Genomic DNA, 23,738 nt, shown 5'->3' on the forward strand with positions numbered 1-23,738 from the left:
TATTTCTTTTTTTTTTGCTTTGTAAATAAATAATTTCTAGAATTATCTTCACCGGCCATATTATCTTTTGAACATTATTTTAGGCGTCCTCCAATTTATTTTCTAAATATTGGAAAATATAATTATTTTATACATCAACTTTAAATATATTAATTTATTTCATACATGTTAAATAATAATAATAATAATAGTAATAATAATAGAGAACTTAATCTTTTATCAAGTGGAGAGCAAGTACCATTTGCACAAAAGATATTGATTTTCCTCCTCACTTAATTTTATCCTTTTTTTAGCTTATCTTGTAATCAAGAAAAAATAATAATAATATAAATGATGATGATAATTCAAATAGTACTACTATTGTTCCATTACTATACATACAACTACTAACAATAATATTCCATTACTATACTACTACTAACAATAATAAGATTTTGAAAAATAAAAGAAAATTTGTCTAGAATAATCCAACATTTTCATGATTTTCCTATAATAAATTTCACCAATTGATTAATTATGAATAATCCCAACTTAATAAATATTTGCCTTGAGTAAACTTGGGTAACCCGATGACCTGCTATGATAGGTAATTCACAAAAAAATAAACTGAAAATTAATGTAAAATTAGAGAAGACTTTTTAAAATATACATAAAATATTGTGAATATAAAAAAATCAAAATTTTTTTCAACATCTTTAACATTTTTTTCGATATTTTATTTTAATTTAACTTTTGTTAAAAAAATAAAACTTGTTATAACAAGTTATCAGGTCATCGGGTTTACACTAGGAAAATACCATCAAAAGTTGGGATTATTTATGGTTAATCAATAAATTGGATTATTGTAGGAAAATAATGAAAAGATTGGATTATTATATTAAGGTAATTTTTCCAAAAATAAATGCCTTGCATTTAGTTATATTTTACTAGAATAATTTCCAAAAAATATAGAATTATTTTGTCAAAGTAACTATAAGTAATCAAAATTATGAAATATAATAAATAATAATGTGTTCAATATTAAACTAATATATATGAATAAATAAATACTATGTATTTTCCTTTTTTTTAATTTAGGTTTATGATGGGTCTACGCTTTTATGGTTTGCCTCTCCCTTTTTATGATTTGTATTGAGGTAAGTAAAAATTGTTTTTAATAAAAAACTATTATATAAGGTCAATAAAATACCATTTTAGTTGTTTGTATAAGTATATTAATTATTATATATATACACGCTACAACAGCAAAATTAATTTTTAATGGCATATATTTAGTGACATTGAAAAAAGTTGCTAATTTATACTCCCTCCTATTGATCTTAAGTGTCTTATTTTCTTATTTGGTCGAGTTATTTTAAATATCTCATTTCTATTTTGGGTATGTTACCTTTACTAATTTACCCCTACTAAACTTAGTTTTTTCACATGTTTACACCTATTAACCCCACTTTACCCCTATAAAAATTTAAAAACACTATACTTTTTTCTTTCACATGTGGTCCCATTTGATCACCTAAAAATAGTGAAAAATCAAATGGAACACATTGGGTGAATAGGAAGGAGTAATTTTTAGAGTCATTATCTTACTTTTTATTTTGAATTTCAAAATAAAGTGATTAAGTAATATTTTATTGTGCCTTTAGCGACATATGTAGTTGTCACTATAATCTATCGTGACATTTGTGTGAAATGTACTAAGTCCAATATCGCAAAATTATATTAATATAATTTTTTATTATGCTGCTAAAAAGTCTAATAAATATTAAAAAATTAATTCACTATTTACCATTAGAAATTTAAAATAGTGATATTTAAATTAAATATCACCAAATATATATCACTAATAGTATATTATGTTGTAGTGATATAATAATGAAGAATTTTAAAACTAACTATAAATTTTTACAAAAATTACTAGTATTTGATTGGAATTACTCTCATATGGAAAAAGTTTATTCATACCTTCTTTGTAAATAATAGCTATTGCATATAAGCTATTATTCACAATGTCTTATATAAATACTTCTATATCGCTACTCTATTTTTGAGATTTTTTTTTTACTTGGATGAAAGGAAATGCAAACAAAAAAAAATTTTTATTTGTTGTTGTTTGGATATTACTAAAGAAGTGGTATAACTAAAAATTTTGAAAGAATTAACGTGATGGGAAGAATTATGTTGCAATTTGTACAAATGAATTCTTTCATCATTGAAAGATTGAGAATAAAAATATAAATCAAGCCTAATTCATTAAAGTTTAATTAAAAATAAAGATGATAATGGACTAATTAAATTAGAAGTGATCTCTCAAATAAACCGTCTCTTATAAAAATTTATGAAATATAATTGAATTTAAGCTTTTTTGGTGCCCTTTTGCCTTTTTATAATTCTCGTCCTTTTTATTTTTTTTCTTCTTTACATGTTATCCAAACATTTTTTAAAAAATAAAAAGTTATTTATAAAACAAATAACATTAAGTAAATTAATAAATGGAATCAAAATAATTAAATTAAAATAAATTAAATGAGGTAGAAGAAAGTGTGCTCATAAAAAGGTCTTCCTCTAAATTTATATGTGCTCATATTATTATCTCTAGTTATAAAAATAATAAAATATTAGTTTGTCGGTCCTATTCTTAGATAGAGATGCAATTGTGAAACGACACTCGGACAAGCTGGATAAGAGTATTATTCATCTTACCTTTCTTAGGGTTCCGTCTCTAGAATCATCTACACTTTCATGACTTCATCTAATATACTCTATTTTTATCAACTCTTTTTGGGTACCCTTTTTTAGTGGTGGGCTTCATCACTCATAATGGGTTGGGGAGACGACAAAATTTAAAAGTTAGAGAAATAAAAAAAATATATAACATAAATTTTGAATTTTAAAATTAAACTTTGTGTTTGGATATATATTTGAAAAACTTATCTATAATTCAATATTTTACTGATCTTTCTATAATATTTTAAGCTTTTGATTCTACATGAATAATATTTGTTAAAAAAGCACTAAGGTAACCTTTTATAAATACAACAAATCATCTTGCATAAAAAATAAAAATGTAAATACAAAATTAAATTAAAAAAATTAAAAAAAATTAAAAAATTAAAAAAAATTAAAAATTAAAAATTAAAAAGAGAAATCAAGTAAGATTGTTTTTTATTTTAACTTTTAATTTTTAATATTTTGATTTTTTATTCTATTTTTCTTTTTTTGTAGCAATTAACCTCCAAAGCACGGTCATTATTTGAACAATGTTCTTAGTTATGCGACAATATGATTGAAATTGTTTATATTTAATAAAAAATTGAGATTATTGTATGAAAATCAATAGAAAGTTGGGTTATATTTTAGTGAATTTTTCTTATAAACAATTATTCTAAATAACAGATTTAAATATTAAATTATACTCTCTCCTATTTACCTTAAGAGTCTTATTTGACTTTTCACGGATTTTAAGGAGAGCCAAAAGTGGAACCCTAAGGGTAGGAAAGAGAGTGGTGTTATGGGTTTTTAATGTAAGAGAGGAAAATTAGTATGGGTAATAGAGGGTATAATTGAAAATAGGATAAAGTTACTAAAGGCATAAAAGTCAAAAATCCATATCAAAAATAGAAATTGGACAATTAAAGTGACTCGACAATAAAAAAATAAGACACATAAGCTGAATAGAATGGAGTAAAAGATATTGAAAATAACAAGAGTTAGAATAGTTATTTTTAAATCTCAATTCTAATTACTTGAAAAAGTAAAAGGGGAAGAGAATCGGACATTTGAATTATAAAATCTAGCACAATTAACCTCAGTTAGCTAGGGCTGTTCACATGGTAAAGGTTGAAGGTCTTCAAGAGGACGAATAAGTCCAACTAAGGCTATCGCAAGAACGATTCAAGGGCTACTCGATCCCAATCCAAACATAGTAAATCGTAAAACAAAGACAAAAGTATGAAGCTTTTTGTATATTTAACATTCGAAAATATTATATTATCTATCTTATTTCATTTTATTTCATAATTACTGTACTAATATAGTATTATCATCATCAATAAACATCATTATTAGGGACAAGCATGGGTCAAATCCAGAACAATTTTTTTTTTCTAAAAGTTATTTAAAAATATCTTATGAAGTACAATTTTCAATCATTTACATAAAGTTATTTAAACATTTTCGACTAACAAGGATCTTCTTATACTTTATACTAATTGAGCGAAATAAATGTAAATTTTCAACATTTAAGTTCTTATAATGTCATATTTCTCAAGTCTTTAATTTTTAAAGTATAGATACAACAACTAAATTTTGAATTACATGAACCGACAAAGTTCAAAATCATGTAATATTCAAAAATATAACAAAATTTCAAATCAAACAATTAAATACACATGATAGCTAATATATTATTTTTTTAAAAAGATGTAAATGGATCCATGGGTTGAATCTGGGTCTCATACGTGTAGATCCGGATCCGGACCCAGACCCTAAGATAGGTGGACCCAAACACTTAAAATTAGGATCGAGTCGGGTCTGTAGAAAATAAAGTAGTATATCAGAATATCTGTAAATTAGGAAAGTAGTATAAATTGTTAATATTGTTTCTTTTAATAGCTGAGTAGTTTGTGTATAAATATCAGTGTAATTCATCATTAAGAATAATACAAATCAGGTATTCAAAACCCCAAACACAAATCTCTATATTATTATTTCCGCATTTTGATTTTATTCATGGTATCAGAGCCGTAAGGTTGATCCAGGACGGAGCAACACATCGGTATTCATCATCTACCAAACACAAATTACCAAACAAAAAATATGGAAATCGGAACCTCAAAGAAACACCAACGTAGGAGTCTCCAACACCGGTGTTCACTTTCCGACGACACGTCACCAACATCACAACAATTATTGGACGTGGTACTGAACGAGGAGGTTTTTACTATGTGGAGGAGACGACTCAACACGGTCAGACTATGCTAACTCGTGGGTCTCCTGATCATCAACTGTGGATGTGGCATTGACGATTAGGTCATCTTTTTTTGGGTTATTTAAAACGCCTGTTTCCCTGTATAACTCATACTACCCACCCAGGTGCTATAAAAAATTTTGATGTATGGGGCCCTGCCCCAGCATATGCCTCGAAAGGTTGCTCTTATTTTGTTTTATTTGTGGATGATTGTACTTGCATGAGTTGGGTTTATTTTTTAAAGTACAAATCTAAAGTCTATACCGTGTTTGCTAAATTCTATAACATGCTTTGCACTCAATTTCACATTCAACCCAAAATTTTACGATCTGATAATGGGAGTGAGTATATATTTCCTTGGCATGCTTCACCAGACCACTTGTCCTAATACCCCACAACAGAATGGAGTGGCGGAACGAAAACATCGTATTCTCCTTGAAATTACCAGAGCTCTTATGATTGAATCCCATGTCCCTGTTCATTTTTGGCTTGGAGCAATTGCTACTGCTACCTATTTAATTAATTGTCTTCCTACAAAAGCCCTAGACTTCCAGACTCCCCGTGATACCCTGAGTTCCCATGTTCCTTCTTTCTCCTCACATTCCTTACCTCCTCGTGTCTTTGGTTGTGTAGTTTATGCACATCTTCCAAAACAGGCAAGAAACAAATTTAAACCTCGGACGGTGAAATGTGTGTTTGTTTGGATATAGGGTTAATCAAAAGGGTTACCGGTGCTTTTATCCAATCCAAAATCGATTATATACCACCATGGATTGTGACCTTTTTGAACATTCTTAATACTATCCCCAGCCTGGTCCTCAGGGGGAGACATATAGTGATGACCTAAGATGGTTAACATACCCATTTGTGATTGACCTGGACCCAAAAGAGTAAGTAGGTAAGACCATCGACGTTGTTACTGAAAAAAAAACATAGTATCCCCCTCTTATGTCCACTCAAATCCCATCTGATGAGCACTCGAAAACTCAACAGGTAATTCTTGTAAGTCATGAATTAATTCCTGAACCTCATGAAATCGTTGATTGTGAAATAGAACCTATATCCAATATTGAGATACCAGACATGTATGAGCTTCCTTCTAGAAGCACCAGGGGTGTTCCAACAAAGAGGTATGGTTCGGAGTTTGAAGCTCAACGATCTAGATATCCCGTGTAGAAGATTAGTGAAGAAAACTTATCCCACACAGCCATTGCTTTCACTACATCTCTACACTTCACCGATATTCCAAAAAATGTTAGAGAAGCCCTAAAAGATAAAAGATGGAGGAAAGCTATGGAAGCTTAATATATGGCCCTGTAGAGAAATGAAACATGGGAAAAATGTGTTCTACCAAAGGGAAAGAAAAAGGTGGGATGCATATGGGTGTTCTCTATTAAGTACCAGGTAGATGGAACAATTGAAAGATATAAAGCTCCACTAGTGGCCAAAGAATTCATTCAGACTGGGGCTGCACATGGTCTGGTTTGGTCTGCTTGACATAAAATTCAGACCAGACCAGACCAATCAAAACACCAGACCGGATCGGACCAGACCGTTCTACAACGGTCCGGTTTGGTCTGGTCTACAATTTTTTCTTTTTAATGTATTTTTTTAACTATGAGTAATATATATTCTGAGTTTTTAGTTGAGTCTCCAAAAGTCATGACTCATCATAACCACAAAAAAGCATAATGTTTCATACTAACATAATTCAAGTACATTAGTTCTTGAAAGTGAGAAGTGAGAGGCCCCCTTGAAGAATGAAGTTAGGTAACCGGAAGAATGAAGTAAGAATGTATTATGAGAAAAATTAAAACTTGATTTAGTCTTGAAGAATAAATGAGAAATTGGATTTGGAAGAATGAATGAGAAATTAGTGTTAGGCTTACCAGCTTATTAATGGTCTATTATTTAAGATTTTCACCAGACCGAAATATATTATGTACGGTTTTTCGGTCCAGTCTGGTGTGAAAACTCTAAAACCTAGACCGAACCATTTAGACCGTAGACCAGACCAAATAATTAAATTACGGTTTGGTCTAATTTGGTTTACGGTTTAGACTAAACTTTGTTCAGTCCTACTCAGACATATGGGATTGATTATTGTGAAACTTTCTCACCGATAGCCAAGATAGACACATTCGAGCATTGTTCTCCCCGTTGCAACAAATAAAGACTGGCCTCTTCATCAGTTTGATGTGAAAAAAACGCCTTTCTTCATGGAAGTATTGAAGAGGAAGTGTACATGAAAGCACCACCTAGATATTCTCAAGAGTTTAGTGCAGGAGAAGGGTGTAGACATAAAAGGGCTCTTTATGGCCTAATAGAATCTCCGAGGGCTTGATTTTGGAGATTCACCACATCAATGAAAAAGTTTGGCTATAGATGGAGCAACTGAGATCACACACTGTTTCTAAAGAAGGGAAAAGACAAGATTACCCGTCTAATAATATATGTTGATGATATGATTATCACTGGAAATGATGCAGAGGAAATTCAAGAACTGAAACAGAAGTTGTTCTTGGAATTTGAGATGAAAGACTTGGGTAACCTCAAATATTTTCTTGGTATCAAGGTTTTGAGATCAAAACAAGGAATTTTTATTCATCAAAAGAAGTACATTCTTGGTTTTCATTGCAAAAACATGAATGATTGACTGTAAATCAGTTAAAACACCGATTGTGGCTAACCATGGACTTCAAATCCTTAATGGTGCGAAATTAGCTGATCGAGAGTAATATCAAAGAATGGTGAGAAACCTTATCTACTTGTCTCACACAAGGCCGAACATAGCATATGTTGTAGGAGTAGTGAGTAGACTCATATATCTTCCACAAATAAAACAGATGACAGCTGTGATGAGAATCCTAAGGTATCTAAAGGGGACCAGCAGCACAGGCATTTACTTCGATAAGAATGATCACCGAGACCTTTTAGCATACACAGACGCGGGAAATCGTGATGGTAGACAGTCCACTTCCAGGTACTTTACCTTGGTGGGTGGAAATCTGGTTACATAGAGAAGTAAGAAACAGAAGGTCGTTGCCCTTTCAAGTGCTGAAGCGGAGTTTCGAGGAATTGCTAAAGGGATAACAGAAATCCTGTGAATCCGAAAACTCATGAATGAACTTGGTTTTGCACAAAAGACAGTATGTAAGCTTTATTGTGATAACTAAGCAACCATCAACATTTTAGGAAACGCAGTTCAACATCATAGAACAAAACATGTCGAGATTGATAGACATTTCATAAATGAAAAACTTGAAGGGAAAATCATCAGTCTGCCTTTTGTTAGATTGAAGGATCAACCTGCAGATATTCTCACAAACGCCGTTAGTTCTGAAGCCTTTGGTACAACACCGCGCAAGTTGGGTATTGGAGATCCTAAGACCCCAACTTGTGGGGGAGTGTAGAAAATAAAATAATATATAAGAATATCTGTAAATTAGGAAAGTAGTATAAATTGTTAATATTGTTTTCTTTAAAAAGCTAAGTAGTTTGTGTGTAAATATCAGTGTAATTCATCATGAACAATAATACAAATCAAGTATTCAAACTCCAAACACAAATGTCTATATTATTATTTCCACATTTTGATTTTATTCAGCATCTAAACCCTTAGGGTCCAAGACCCTTGTACATCCCTTAACTCGTCATGTCACTATTCAGACGTTGTTAGCTTTTACCTTAGAAATATTAGAACACTATTTGGCCAAGTAATTTTGCCAAGATAGTTATATATTATAATATGGAAATAAAAAAAATATTATGTGATTATGTGAAGTATAAATGTCTTGAAAACATAAAATAAAAAAATATCATGGCATTTTCATTTATCCAAAATGATCCATACTTGTAATGATGTATGTTACACTCTTAATTGGAAAAAACGATAGAATTGAAAAAATGTAAGTCACAATTGATCTTCGCACGTGTAGTAAGTAAAGGTCGTTGACAAGAGTAAAGGAATATCCATTATTTGGCAATCTGTAATTGACAGCGAGTTTAGGGAATATTATGAATTTTATCCATAGAAAATATACACCTTGCTTGCTTCACATGATGATCATTATAATTAGTGAACTAACACTATTTATTTAAATTATAAAAGTACAACTTAAATACGTTGAAACGAAATTAGGGATGTTGATTGTCGTATAAAACAATGCATTTTTCAATAATCGTCGTTAGAAATTTGTGATCCCATGCGCCACACGAGCTCAAACCATCCTCACTTGACTTATTTTTTCAATACATATACATATACATGTATATTGAAAAATTCTTTTTTATTTTTTTCATTTACTTTTTGCACAGTTTTCAAAGCAAATTTTGAGTTTTAATATCTCTTAATATGCATAATATAAAAATTTTAAAAATACATAATAAAAAGTATACATTAAGACGAATCTAACGAGATCTCACATGGATAAATTTTATCTTCTAAATATGTCTCAAAAACATTAATCAAATTTCTTTATTTAAGATGAAAAATTCCATACGGAAAGAATATTAGAAAATGAAATGAGTAAGAAATATTAATAAGAACTTTTAATTGTTTAGAATTAATTTATGTTTGTTAGGAAGATTATTGAAAAAATTTTGAACGAATATTATTGAAAAAATAAGTTAAAGTGAGGTTGGTTCAAAAAGTAAAATTACACGTAATAAGTTGAATTTTAGTCAAAAATAATTTATACAGTTGAACTTTAAGTATTGTGTTTGTTAGGACTAATTTTTAGCTTAGTTTCGTCTCAGTGTGTTGTCATGGATAAATTATTTCGTCACGTGACTGCAGCATGTCTTGCCAAATGTGTTGCCACATGCATATCCATATCATCAAAGGAACCACGTCAGCAAGTGGACGGATATTCAGGTCAGTAGTAGGGAAAAGCATGTTGGAAAAAAATTAAGTTCAATGGACGTCCCGACGAACAGATCACTTAATGGACTATCCGATGAATTGATTTGGCCAAAGTTGGACCTGTTATATGCAATTGTTCTATTTTATTGGGATTTGGGAATTTAATCAATTTCAAAACGACTACTATAAAATAAAAATCGATTATTATAATTTCGTATTTTAGATTTTAGTTTCGAATAAGCTACAAACAAATACAAGAAACAACAACTAATGAACCCTCACCTCAAAATTTAGGTTTGGTAATTGACGGACTGGACTGATTCTTAAAGTTCGGTATCCCAAAAGCCCACTCCCCCAAAGGAATAGCCCGAAATAAAAAAGACAATGAATATTCAACTCCTTTTATATGAGATTATTTCACCGTAAACTTCTAAAAATTTTATTATTGAAATATTTAACTTAAATATAGGACATATCTCATGGTGAAACCATCTCATACAAGAATTTGTGTATAAAATTTAATAAGGCAAAAGACTGATAAAAGCTAAAGTTAGCAAAAAAATGTTTGATAAATAGTTTTTTCTTGACTTTTTATTTTGTTAGAATTTGACTTTTAGTTTTTGATTTGTCAAATAGTTAAAAAAAGTTTTTGATGAAAAATTTTAAGTCAGTTGAAAAGATGACTTTTAAGTTTTATCAAAAGCTATTTTAAATAATTTCTTAATTTGAGTTTTAACTTTTAATCCACTTTTTCTCCAATCAACAATAAACACTGACAATTAATTTTCGCAATCCTCCATAACAATTGACTTAACACATATAGTTTAAACAATAAATTTTTTTGGCCAATAATTACCACTATTCAAACCAATCAATAGTTTCAACTAGAGGTGTTCATGCGGGTGATCGGGTCGATTTCGGACGGGTGTCATTCGGCTAGGTTGTGTTTCGGATCGGTTATTTTTTGGAAACGTGTTATGACGGTGAAACTCGGATCGGGTCGGTTAGTCACGTTTTGGTTGAAAATTGGTTATTCGAGCTATCGGGTTAGCATCGATTCGGTGTCGGTTGAAGTTCGAGTCGAGTGTGAATCGGTCTCGAGTTGTCATCGGTTAATAATTATTTCGGTTTTACCGGGTACAGATCGGGTTTGGGTACTTTTCAAGTAGAAATTGGCTACGATTTACTAATTACTATCGATCGAGTCAATATCTGATAAAGTTGTTAGTCATTTTTTAATTGATGATAAAATTCCTTTTACTTAAAGCAAAATAGTTAAAATGCAAATGAATTAGTGATTATTACATTGTCACTTTTACTTGTTTGACAATAAATTAAAATTATAGTTCTATCATTTTTCATATAATTTGATTAAAAGTAGTTAAATAAACATTGACCATTGATTATTAACTCTAAATATATAAACCATGTATTTATAAAATTTCATTTATTCAAATATCAATCACTTTATTAGATTAGCTAATAAAATGAATGAATATGAGTCGATCATACTTATATGTTAAAATTTGGTTCAGGTTACAATAGTTCGATGCAAAATCCGTTCGGGTTAAGTCAGTTTTAACCGGATCGAGTTCGGTTTCAAGCATGATTCGGCTCGGATATGACTCGGGTCGGTCATTATTATGTTTGGGTAATCTTGATTAACGGTTATGTGTCGGTTAAAATCGTTCGTAGCTCGGATTCAGTTTTCCCATTTTCTGTTGTAAACCGATTCGGGTACAACTTCCGTTTGGGTAATATCAGTTCAATAAACCTAAAAAAAATTAAATTTTCGAGTCAATTTACTTTTAATTCGATTCTGATTTTCAAGTGGGATCACAATTGAACAACTCTAGCTCCAACCAATATTTGTTTTCCAACATCTATTTTTCAGACAGACTTATGGGTAGCACTTAGGGCAAGTAACCGAAAATGAAAGCTGGTGACAGAAAGTGATGCTAGTGTATCTTAAATCTTCCAAGATCAATGGATATAGAAAGCACTCAAAAAATACTTAAAATTTTTTTAAAGACTCTGAGTAATTTTTTAAAATTATTATATTTTTCTAATTTTGGGGGTGTTTGGTAAATTAACGAGCAATTTTAGCTTATTTTGATATAAATAGAGGGTTGGGTGGTCAAACCAGCTAATGTTAGTGTTTGGTGGATTAGCTGGTTGAAACAGCTTATTGATACGAATAAGCTGTTTTTGAAAAAGCTGCTAATAGCAGCCAGTTCAAAATCGGTTGGTTAAACCAATTAATAAAATCAGCTGGTCAAATCAGCTACTTTAATCAGCTATGAGTCATTTGCCAAACACCCTCTTTGTATCTTACACTTAACGTGTACTACGTAAATTGATATTAAAGCCTCAAATGTTTGAAGCCCTATACAATTAAACATGTTAAACATGCTTAGAATTTCCCCAGATTCTATGAAGTCTTAATTACGGTGAGGATCACATTTCAGATAATTTGATTATGTATTTTATTTCAGATAAAAAATATTTTTCTTTGAGAAGATGAACCCATAAATTATGCATCCGAATAATTATTTATAATTTCTTTATAAAAAAATCATCGGCCGGTTAACTCGGTCGTACCAATTGCTGCTTTCAATTAATGATTGAGGAAGCTAAATGTCAAATATTCAAACTGATAACCCGGCGTTATTTTAGGGTTTATATATGGAGCATGGAGGGAATGATTACCTAACATTAATTTTAGAGTGGGTAAGCGAGTTATATGAGCTGTTCGCCTGTTCCATCAAACTTCCAATAAGTACTAATTTTTTTTGGTTATTTTTCATTTTAGTCCTTTTTACTAATTTTAAATTTTTTATATTAGTTTAAATTTTTAATTTTATTCATAAACTTATTCTTTATCCATTTTACCATTTTTTTATCATCCACTTATTTTTATTTTATTTTCTAATTTGATTATCCTTCCACTAATTTTCACCAAAAAAAAGTGATGTTAATTGAGAGAAACATAAAATATTTAGCAAGACTACTAGTTCATACTCCACAAATAAATCGCTCACATTTTATGGCTAATGTTTATTTGTGAGATTTAAAAAGATAACTAAGTTCAAAGAGCATTAAAAAATAAAAAAATAAAATTTAATGTTAATAGAAAAAAGGGTTATATAATAAAAAAGATAGCGACAAATAAAAAATATATATATATATAAAAATAACAAAAGTGAACACAAGTATTTTCCAGAAAAAAGTAAAAGCAAAAGGCACACCTTTCATCGTTCGTATGCATTACATACTATTCCTTTAGTTTTAAGTATAAATAAGCGGCGGTAAAAGGAGCAAATTATTAGGTGCAAAATATGAATCAACTTAGTTATAACTTATAACTAATGGAGTAAGTGCCATTTAAATAAATAGCATGGCGGATTCAGAATTCACAGTCACTGAGAGCACATATTACTTATAATTATAGAAAATAATCTAATAAAATTTTTAGTCTAAATTGCAATTTAGAAAATAAAATAAAGTATAGTTTTTTTCATAAATTTTGAGTTTTTTTTAAAAAAATTGTTAATAAAAACGTTGGTGGTCGTTGCTGGTATTGTTGTGGTGGCCACATCACATTCGTAGCGGTGACTGTTGATGGTTGCAATAGTGGGGTGTCCGTAGAGGAGTGATCGTTGAAGGTCTAACATTTTTAGAAAAGTTTGAACAAGGACAAACCTAAGGATAATTCTCTTATATCGTTACACAATTCAACAATATAATATCTTGCCTTACATAAAAAGTATACTATGTTATTTAAATTATAACAATAACTCCAATTAAAAATTAATAATCATTAAAACACACTCATAAATCAAAAATTTTAAATTAATTAAAATAAAAACTCACAAATATGGAGTATAATCTTTTTATATAATTATTATTTAGTAAACAATAATAAATTTAAAAAACATACAAAATCAGACAAAAAAAAAACCCACACAAAATCCACCCAAAATAAGTAATTATTTAGTAACTTCAAAAAGAATAAAATAATTATTTTGTGAACAACGGGTACTGTTTCTAACGAAATTGAGTTGCTAATTAGTTGTACGAACTAATTCACTAAAATCAACTAAGATTTACGAAGGGCTTCCTAGCTTAGTGGTTGAACTTGCATCTTGCAATTCTGGGATTGGAGTTTCGATTCCTTTGAGAGGCATAATTTCTGATTAGATAATATTTAATTTTTTAAAGGCCAGTGCCCTTACGTGCGGGCCCGTGCACCCCTTAGAACATCTATTCACGTCGAGCCAATGTCTATCGGGTCGTATTATGGAAGGTCATATATATGAGTTTAGTTATGTCAGTTACTCTCAAATATAAATCCTTATATACAATACAAACATGTCATGTTTAACTATAGGTTAGATTGTATTGACCGCTAATCTTATGTAAGATTTAAGTGTCATTCACACACGAATCCTATCCATACTTATGTTTATACACAACTAGGCTAGCTAGTCATGCTAAATTCTAATCTACAAATATACTTTTACATTATCTTTGAAATGTAGACAATATGTTCTACTTAATTGGATACAATCTCAATTTAATATTTGTTAAAAAATAATTAGTGATGCTCTATTGTTTTTCATATGTTAACCTACTTTTATCTATCACCATTTTTTTATATATTGCCATTTTAAAAGTTATATTGTTGGCACATTTATTAGAGATTAGATATTTAAATATATTTTTTCAATGTACCATTTTAATCAATTAAACTTATTGACTACATTAGTTGATATTGGCTTTTAGATCATAGTTGCTCACACTACCCTTTGCTTCTCAATTAAATTTCTACTACTACAAAGTAAACAAAATACATAGAAAATACCATCTCCATCGTCATAAATTTATCATTATTACATGATTGAGTTTCAACAAATAATAAAAGGCAATTTAATTTGGATAAAGCCGATATTACCTTTGTTTGACAACCAAACTAATTTTTATTTTGTTTTTTTAGTAGCAAAATAAAAAAAACAAAGAATTATTATTTAAAGTAAGTACTACTAAAATAAGCAACACAATTTTGATATGTTACAACATCTGACATCATAAATATATATTTTCATAGCGTATAGAGATTTATATCAGAAATTAGAAAAAAAATTCAAGCTTAAGAGTCAAAATATTGAGTCAAAATATTATCATAGTCAATAAAACTATCAAAAAGTTTTTTTTAATGGAAAAATTACAAGAGGCGAAATTATAACTTTAGACTATTGTAAAATAAATTTTATTAAATTTTATCAAATATATAAGTACTCTATTCTATTTATATCAGAAAAAAAAAATTAATAAAAAAATAGAGAAGAAGAAAAGAAGTAGGAGAAGGCGCAAAATCCGTGGGGGTGGAGGGGTTCCAGGCTTGCACTCTAAACATACAGAGGAAGTCGTTGATAAGAAGTAATGGGTTTGCTTCAAAGCCAACCGTACCGAATCTTACTCCTTTCTTTTCTTCTCTTCCTCAAACTTACTCGGCATCTTTTCATTTCCAACTCTATCTATCCTTCGTTCCCTCTATCTCTTATTCTTCATATTTATTCCTTCCATTTTCTTTTCTTTTTTCTTTTATATATCATTTAATTAATTCTTCTAAGCTTGGTATATTATTTCCTCTCCTTTCAAAACTTTGTTTTCATTTTATATTTAATTTAGAATGCTTCATAAATTTATTTCTTACCCTTTCTCTTCTTATATTATAGCCTAACTCCATATTCCACAGTGGTTGCCCACCAAAAGAATACTAATAATATGATGATGTCGATCAAGGGTAAACGTACTAAACGTTCTCGTCCTTTATCTCCTTCCCCTTTAACCACCGTGTCTTCCACCTCTACTGATGGTGCTGCCATCACGCCTTCCTCCTCGCCTCAGGCCGAGGAGGAACATATGGCTCATTGCTTAATCCTTCTAGCTCAAGGTAACACGAGTAACAACAACATTATCAATAACAACAACAATACCAACAATAGAGTTATTACGTCGTCTTATGAATGTAAGACATGTAACAAGTCTTTTTCTTCATTCCAAGCGTTAGGGGGTCATAGAGCTAGTCACAAAAAAACTAAACCAAATTTACCTTTATCTCTTTTTTCTGTTGTTAATAACAATAATAATAACAATGATCATCGAATTGATCAACTTTTTGATCAACAGCAACAATTTAATGATCATGATGGTTATACAACAACTCTTTCCCTTAAAATTCCAACCCCATTGCTCAATTTAAGTAATGGAAATTCCAATAATAAAGTGAAGGTTCATGAGTGTGGTATTTGTGGGGCCGAGTATTCATCTGGGCAAGCATTAGGTGGTCATATGAGACGACATAGGCCAATTGGTTCGACTAATACGACAACTAATAATGTCGTATCAATTTTAGATAATACGACTGCTTCAACACGAAATTTTTTATCATTAGATCTAAATCTTCCAGCTCCAGAAGATCAAGAACAACAACAACATGGAGTTTTCTCTTCAAATGAGAAAACTTTGGTTTTTTCATCACAACTTGTGGATTGCCATTATTGAACATTGCAATCCATTTCTCAAACATCTTAATTTAGCCAGAAACAAAAGGAAAAAAATTAAACTTTATTTTTTTTTATTATAATTGTGAATTATTTCTTAGGTACACAACATTCATTATTATAATTGTTGATCATATTGATCATTGTTTGTACTTATTCAAAACATATTGCTGACATAAATTTAATTAATAGAAGATCATTCTTTTGAATAATGTTTAATTACATTGCAATTTTTATTACACGGTTGTTTTTCTTGTATACGTTGTATCAATTTCGATATGGGTGAAATTTAGTTAATGTAACCTTAAAAAGGTATAAATGTTTATTCCTTGTTTACTTATTCCATTTTGTAAGTAGGTTATTAATTGTTTTATTATAATTAGTTTATTTTTAGGATGAAAACTAGCCAGTTTTAGTTGTCAAAGTGTAATAATTAAACTACGTACTAGGAGTATACTTTTATAACACTCAATTATTTATGTGAATGACTTGTCGGCGCTCTTACGAGTTGCTGCCATTTTTCACTCTCCAGACCCTGTTTTTAATTTTCTATGAGCGGGAACAACTGGATCGGATGATGATGATATTAATTCAGCAATTTTATTATGTGTAATTAGAATTTTTTAGTTTTTAATATTTTCATTAATCTATTTTTATATCTCGTCTTGTATGAGACCGTCTCATCATGAGACGGATCCATATAATAACCCATTTTTTCAATTGATTATTTTAAGATGATAAGTAATCGTTTTAAGGATATAAGAAATCGCTCTAAGACTATAAAAAGTAATTATATAAAAATTATAACTGATCGCTTTAACGTTATAAGTGATCATTTTAAGATACAAAATATATATTAGGTCGGCCTACTAAAAATAGTCTCACGAAAATTTGTCTCATTTAAAAATTAGTGATATAAAAATAGCGTATTAAACTATATATTAAATTAAACATAAAAACAAAGTCATCTAAAGTATTATTAGCACGAGTTTGACACTAGTGAATAATAATAATACTCCCCCTATTCTCCCTAAGTGTCCTATTTGACTTTTCACAATTTATATATATATATATATATATATATATATATATATATATATATATATATATATATATATATATATATATATATATATATATATATATATATGTCTGTGAATAAAATATAAGTCTATTTTTATCTCTTAGGAGGTAAGTGAAGGAGGATGGAAAATTAGTATTTGCTATTTTCACTAAACAAAAGTCTTACTTTATCTCTCTAAAATACTACTACAACATAGTAACTTATATGTGGATATTAATTTGGATGTCGAAGGCACCGCCCCCGGAGTTGTTGGTGTTAATTTTCAGGTATTCAATGGTACCACCATTTTATTACCACATCTACCCGAAGGTACCCATTTATCTGATTGTTTTCGATTTTTGACCGGAGCAAAATATATATATATATATATATATATATATATATATATATATATATATATATATATATATATATATATATATATATATATATATATATATTAATTGTACACTAAAAAAAATAATAATATCAATTTATGGGTTGTTTTGTTATGAATTTCCAATATAATTTTACTATTTGAAACTTTAAATGCTTATATATTGCCCTTATAATTACATATATAATAACTCAATAAATAATTAATAGTAACACTTTTTTCAAATTCCACAAATTTAAATATATCATTTAAGGTTCTTTCAAATTTTAATCAAAAATAAACCATTAGCCTTTTTTGAGTGTTGTAATATAATCATGCATTTTTAGATATCTAGATCAAATTAATTAAATGTTAATCTATCTAAAAGCATGTACATGTAAATCAAATTTCTATATAAATCGGCCATTAGGGCAATAATCAATGTTTAATACAAATTAAAAAATTCTTCATTAAATTTGGAGTGGGTAAGAGCGAAAATTAGTTGGTGTAGAGTTAGTTATATATATAGATTGAGAAGTGGATAGATACCAAAAGTGATGGGTGCTATGAATTAGGTTCCATTTATTATTCACATCATTTTTGTTCGATTTTTTGGGTGACGAAAAAGTTGGAGTCTTTTTTCTCCTATGTTTGCTTTTTTTTTTTTCGTAGTATGTGATCAATACACTCTTTTTGTTCTTAAAAATAGTCCCAAGTAAAGGTAGGGTAAATTTCAAGAAAATAGAATAATAACTAAAATGTAATAAAAAATTATACTCTACAGGTTGATAATATATAGAAAGTATAAATGAAATATAAATGTAAGCTAAATGTGTAGATAAGAAATTTTAAAAAAATTTGAGTCACGGCCAAATATAAATTAAAGCATATTCAATAAAAGGGGCTAAAATAGTAGTAAGAGGAAGAAGAAAAGGGATTTATATTATTAAATTATAGAGAAATTTCAACTGGTGACTCTAAGTTTTTTAATTTTTCACGTGGTAAAAAAATGTTTTTTTTTAATTTGTATGATAAATCTAAGCTTTTAACTTTTCCAATTGATAGACAAAATATTAAGTTTTTTGTTAAATTTATGTTATTAATTACCATCTTAACGACTTCTTTTTCTTAAAAACAGATGTCATAGTCACCTTTATGTACATACTTTTTTTTTGAAATTTTGTTCAAAATGAGTACTTAATTAACAAGAGGCTTAATCTTTTGTCTACTACAAGGAGAAGTTGAAAGCTCAGAATCATTATGTGTATTAAAAAAGTTTATCTACCACATTGAAAAAGTCCAATACTCAGGTTTACCACGTGATTTTTTCTAAAATATATTACAATGATTAAATAAAAAATGCTCATATATGGGCAGCTTTATTAAGCTTTAATCCAAGTAGAATAAAAGTATAATAAAAACAATTGTTTGTAAAAGTGAGTTATAAAATATATATATATATATATATATATATATGCTTATAATGATTGATTGTAGATTAATTATATACTGTAGTGAAATACAATGAACTTCTAAATTGTTTTATTCTCTCCTCTTCATAAATTCATGATTCTTTACTTTCTGATCCCTCTTTTCTTCCACTTTATATCCTCTAAAGGGACGTCAAAGTTTTATGACTAAAGGAAAGCACTAAATATATTTTTATAAATCTGTTTTAATTTATTTATATCACATCTTTCTATTTTACATAAAGGTTTAAAAATATATTTTCTTTTAATTCAATAATAGAAGTATAAATTAAACATTTTTTTTTATCACGGAATAAGTTAAAAAGCAACTAAATGTCGAATTAAACCCAAATTTCAAAACTATTTTTTAATATTGAAGAGCATTTTTATGCTAATACTAAATGAATAATCTTCTAAAAATTAACACCAAACAGTTGTAAATAATTTATGCTAATACTAAAGGTCACGTTACCTCCATTTTCCACCTTTCTAATTGCTGATTTTTATCGACTATTTATGTCTTAACCATTAGTTAATATTACTGATATATATGTGCTGGCCCTTTGGCCCATTTGTTTTTTGGCCCATACATATTTACATCATCCTCTACTGTATATAAATATATATATATGTCTCTTGTATTTTTGTTTCTAATAAGAAGAAGAAAAACATTAAGAACACAGCATTGCTCTTCCTCCATCTTCTCTCTTCAAGAACAATTCTCAGAAATCTGAGAATTGTTACATGGTATCAGAGCGGATCTTTAGTGCTCTATCATACCTTCCGCATTTTTTTTCCTTTTCTTCTACAATCGTTGAAATTGCATCAAGATTCTGAATTTTTTTTTTCTTCAGAATCGAATTCTCAAAATTCCGATTAAAAGGTTTCATCTCAAATTTCTTGAATCGCCTTCTTCTTCCTTGTCCTTCTTGATATCAAAATGATTGAATCGAGTTATACTTCACAAAATCCAATTGCAGATCCAAATTCTATATACTATATTCACCCAAATGAAAACCCTACTGTTTCTTTGGTCTCAGAAAAATTTAATGGCGATAATTACGCAGATTGGAAGAGAGCTATGGTTTTAGCTTTGTCAATGAAGAACAAAATTGCTTTTATTGATGGGAGCCTGATTAAGCCTGAAATCACTGATACTCTCTTCAAAGCTTGGGAAAGATGCAACAACATGATAATCTCATATTTACTAAGATCTGTGGATAATACAATAGCAAAAAGTGTTTTGTATTTCTCAACTGCTTGCGAAATCTGGAAAGATCTTGAAGATCGCTATTCAGTGATATCAGGACCACAATTGTTTTCTCTACAACAAAATTTAAGCAAGATTAATCAAGACGACAGTTCTATTGCTGTATTTTTCACAAAAATCAAAGGCGTTTGGGATCAGATCAGTGCGGCAAACCCTATTCCAATCTGCACATGCAATGGCTGTTCATGCAATTTCTTAAAGAAATTTATCAAAAATAAGCAAGATGAAAGATTAGTACAATTTCTTATGAAATTAGATAACAAACACAATGCAGTCAGAACAAATATTCTAATGATGAATCCTCTTCCACCTATTTCTGTTGCCTACAATTTACTGATACAAGATGAGAGACAACAGGAGATAGCAGAAGTATCCAACAAACATTCTACCATGGCATTCACTGCTGGTGATGGAATTAAAGGTGAGACAAACAAATCAACAACCTTCAAGAAGAACAACATGTACTGTGAATATTGCAAAATGACAAACCATACAATAAACAAGTGTTACAAGCTAAATGGGTATCCCAAGAATGAAACGAACAACAAGGGAACAAAAGGAAGAAGAGTGGCAGCCATGACTTGTGAAGAAGGGTCAGATGATGAACAAGATCAAGAAACTGATTTGTGCAAAAAATTAGTAAATCTAATCAAAGAAAACAAAAAATGCAATGACATTCAAGCTACAGAAAAGGCCAACATGGCAGGTAAAAATGCTTGCTCAATCACTTGTTTCAATTCAAGATGGATAATAGATAGTGGAGCCACTGATCACATTTGTTCTAACCTGGAATTATTTGATAACTACAATTTTTTTGACAAATCACCTAACAAAATAACGGTGGCTGATGGAAAGAAATTAAAAATAGAAAACATTGGAACTACAACATTTGGAAATGGTATCATACTCAAAAATGTGCTCCATGTACCAAGACTTCAGTTCAATTTAATTTCAACACATAAATTATGTAAGGACATGGATTGTAATATAGTTTTTACACATGACAAGTGCATGATCCAGGATCATTCACAGAGAAGTACCCTGGTTCTTGGTAATCTGGAGTCAGGACTTTATGCAGTCAAAAATGATGATGATAGAACAAGAAGTTCAGTCAACATTGCTGCTACAGAAGAACTGAAGTTGATGCACTTAAGGATGGGTCATATTCCATTCAATAGGCTCCAGCTTGTTAATGATAACCTAGCAAATAAGAATGGTCTAGACTGTATTTGCCAAATTTGTCCTAGAGCAAAACAAACTAGAAGTTTTTTTCCAAAAATAGGAAGTAGAAGTAAAAATTGTTTTGATTTGTTGCATATAGATGTTTGGGGTCCTTACAAAATCAGAACTCATAATGATTGTACATACTTCTTGACCATTGTTGATGATTTTTCAAGGCATACTTGGACTTTCATGATGAAAAATAAAAGTGATTCTGTTGATATTCTTGATTTTCTTATTACATTCATACATAATCAGTTTGATGTTATTGTCAAAGCAGTTAGAAGTGATAATGCCAAAGAACTTTGTGAAGGTAAAATTTTAAATGTATATGAAAAGTTTGGGATTTTGCATCAAAGAAGCTGCATTGATACTCCACAGCAGAATGGGGTAGTAGAAAGGAAGCACAGACATCTACTTGAAACAGCAAGGGCACTTTACTTTCAATCCAAAGTTCCATTAATATTCTGGGGAGAATGCCTGCTTACTGCCACTCACTTGATTAATAGAATGCCTTTGAGCTGCATAGAAGACAAGTCACCTTATGAAAAGGTGTATGGAAGAAGACCTAACATTGATCACTTAAGGGTTTTTGGCTGTTTGGTTTATGCCTCAAGTCTAAAGGCAAATAGATCCAAATTTGACTCAAGAGCCATACCTTGTATCATGATGGGATATGAGATAGGTCAAAAGGGATACAAACTTTTGAATTTGGAAACAAACAAACTGTTTGTCTCAAGGGATGTCACATTTCATGAAAAACATCTACCATTTCACCTCTCTGACTCACCTTAAACCTCTCTGAACCCCATTTTTCTTCCCAGCCATACACCCTTTAACTTACCAGAAGATCAGCCCTTACTTGATGCTTTCATTCTACCCACTGAAGCAACCACACCTGAAGCAAAACAGAACATAGAAACACCTCATACAACCAACCCACACATACCTGCACCACAAACACATCCACCAAACCTCATCACCAATTCACCAAATAAAAGAATACATAGAAAACCTGCTTGGATGGATGACTTTGTTTGTGCTGCTTATAATGAAACACAACACTGGTGTAACATTGTTCAATTTGAAGAAATCCCAACACACTGTAAAGCTTTCATATCTTGTATATCTGCTCTCTCTGAACCAGCAACCTACCTTGAGGCTGCTCAACATCCTGAATGGGTAAAGGCAATGCAGAAGGAAATAGAAGCCCTCAATGCAAACCACACTTGGGAAGTCATAGACCTACCTAAAGGTAAGAAGGCCATTGGATGTAAGTGGGTTTACAAAGTAAAACTTAAGAAGGATGGAACTTTGGAAAGGTACAAGGCAAGGCTTGTGGCAAAGGGGTTCACACAAAAGTAATCTGAGAATTGTTACAGTTAATGGGCAATTGTAAAGGCTTGTATGAACCGTTAGATTATTTTAGTTTGTATTCTCTTTGTGACTTTTAGATTACTACTGATAGTAATATATTTTAACACTAACAATCAGATATTACTTGTACGAACCAAGTAATATGTCAATTCTAAACTTTTAAGTCTCATGGTCGATGTCGACCTTGAAGATATAGGCTAGTGCAAGCCTAGCCTTAGATAATTTCCCTCTGAATCCGTTACAAATTGGTAATCGAGCCCTTGCCAAAATTTTGTTACTAAATTTACTACTCCCTTCCTATTTGGAATATTTCACTTTAAGGAAAGAAAATTTTAATTAATGTTTTTGACACATATTTAAAAGATAAAATACATTCATGTAATATCTTGTTAGATTTGTCTTAATGTATAATTTTTTATTATGTATTTTTTATAATTTTTTATTATATGTATTTAGAGATATTGAGGTTTAAAATTTATATTGAAAACTATGCAAAAAGTAAATGAGAAGAATAAAAAGAAACAGAGAAAGTACTTCATTACTCTATAACATGACATTTAATTTTT

The 23,738-nt window shown here is 29.8% G+C and overlaps 1 protein-coding gene across 1 annotated transcript; it reads left to right on the forward strand.

Moving 5' to 3' along the window:
• The first annotated feature begins 15,193 nt into the window (after positions 1–15,193).
• On the forward strand, positions 15,194–16,567 carry LOC130813278 (zinc finger protein ZAT5-like). Its single transcript, XM_057679079.1, has one exon. It carries the CDS (start codon positions 15,618–15,620, stop codon positions 16,395–16,397), a length of 780 nt encoding a protein of 259 aa, XP_057535062.1. The 5' UTR covers positions 15,194–15,617; the 3' UTR covers positions 16,398–16,567.
• Positions 16,568–23,738: the final 7,171 nt, after the last annotated feature.

The sequence above is a fragment of the Amaranthus tricolor genome, chromosome 5 (genome assembly GCF_026212465.1).
Source record: "Amaranthus tricolor cultivar Red isolate AtriRed21 chromosome 5, ASM2621246v1, whole genome shotgun sequence".
NCBI classification, from domain to species: domain Eukaryota; kingdom Viridiplantae; phylum Streptophyta; class Magnoliopsida; order Caryophyllales; family Amaranthaceae; genus Amaranthus; species Amaranthus tricolor.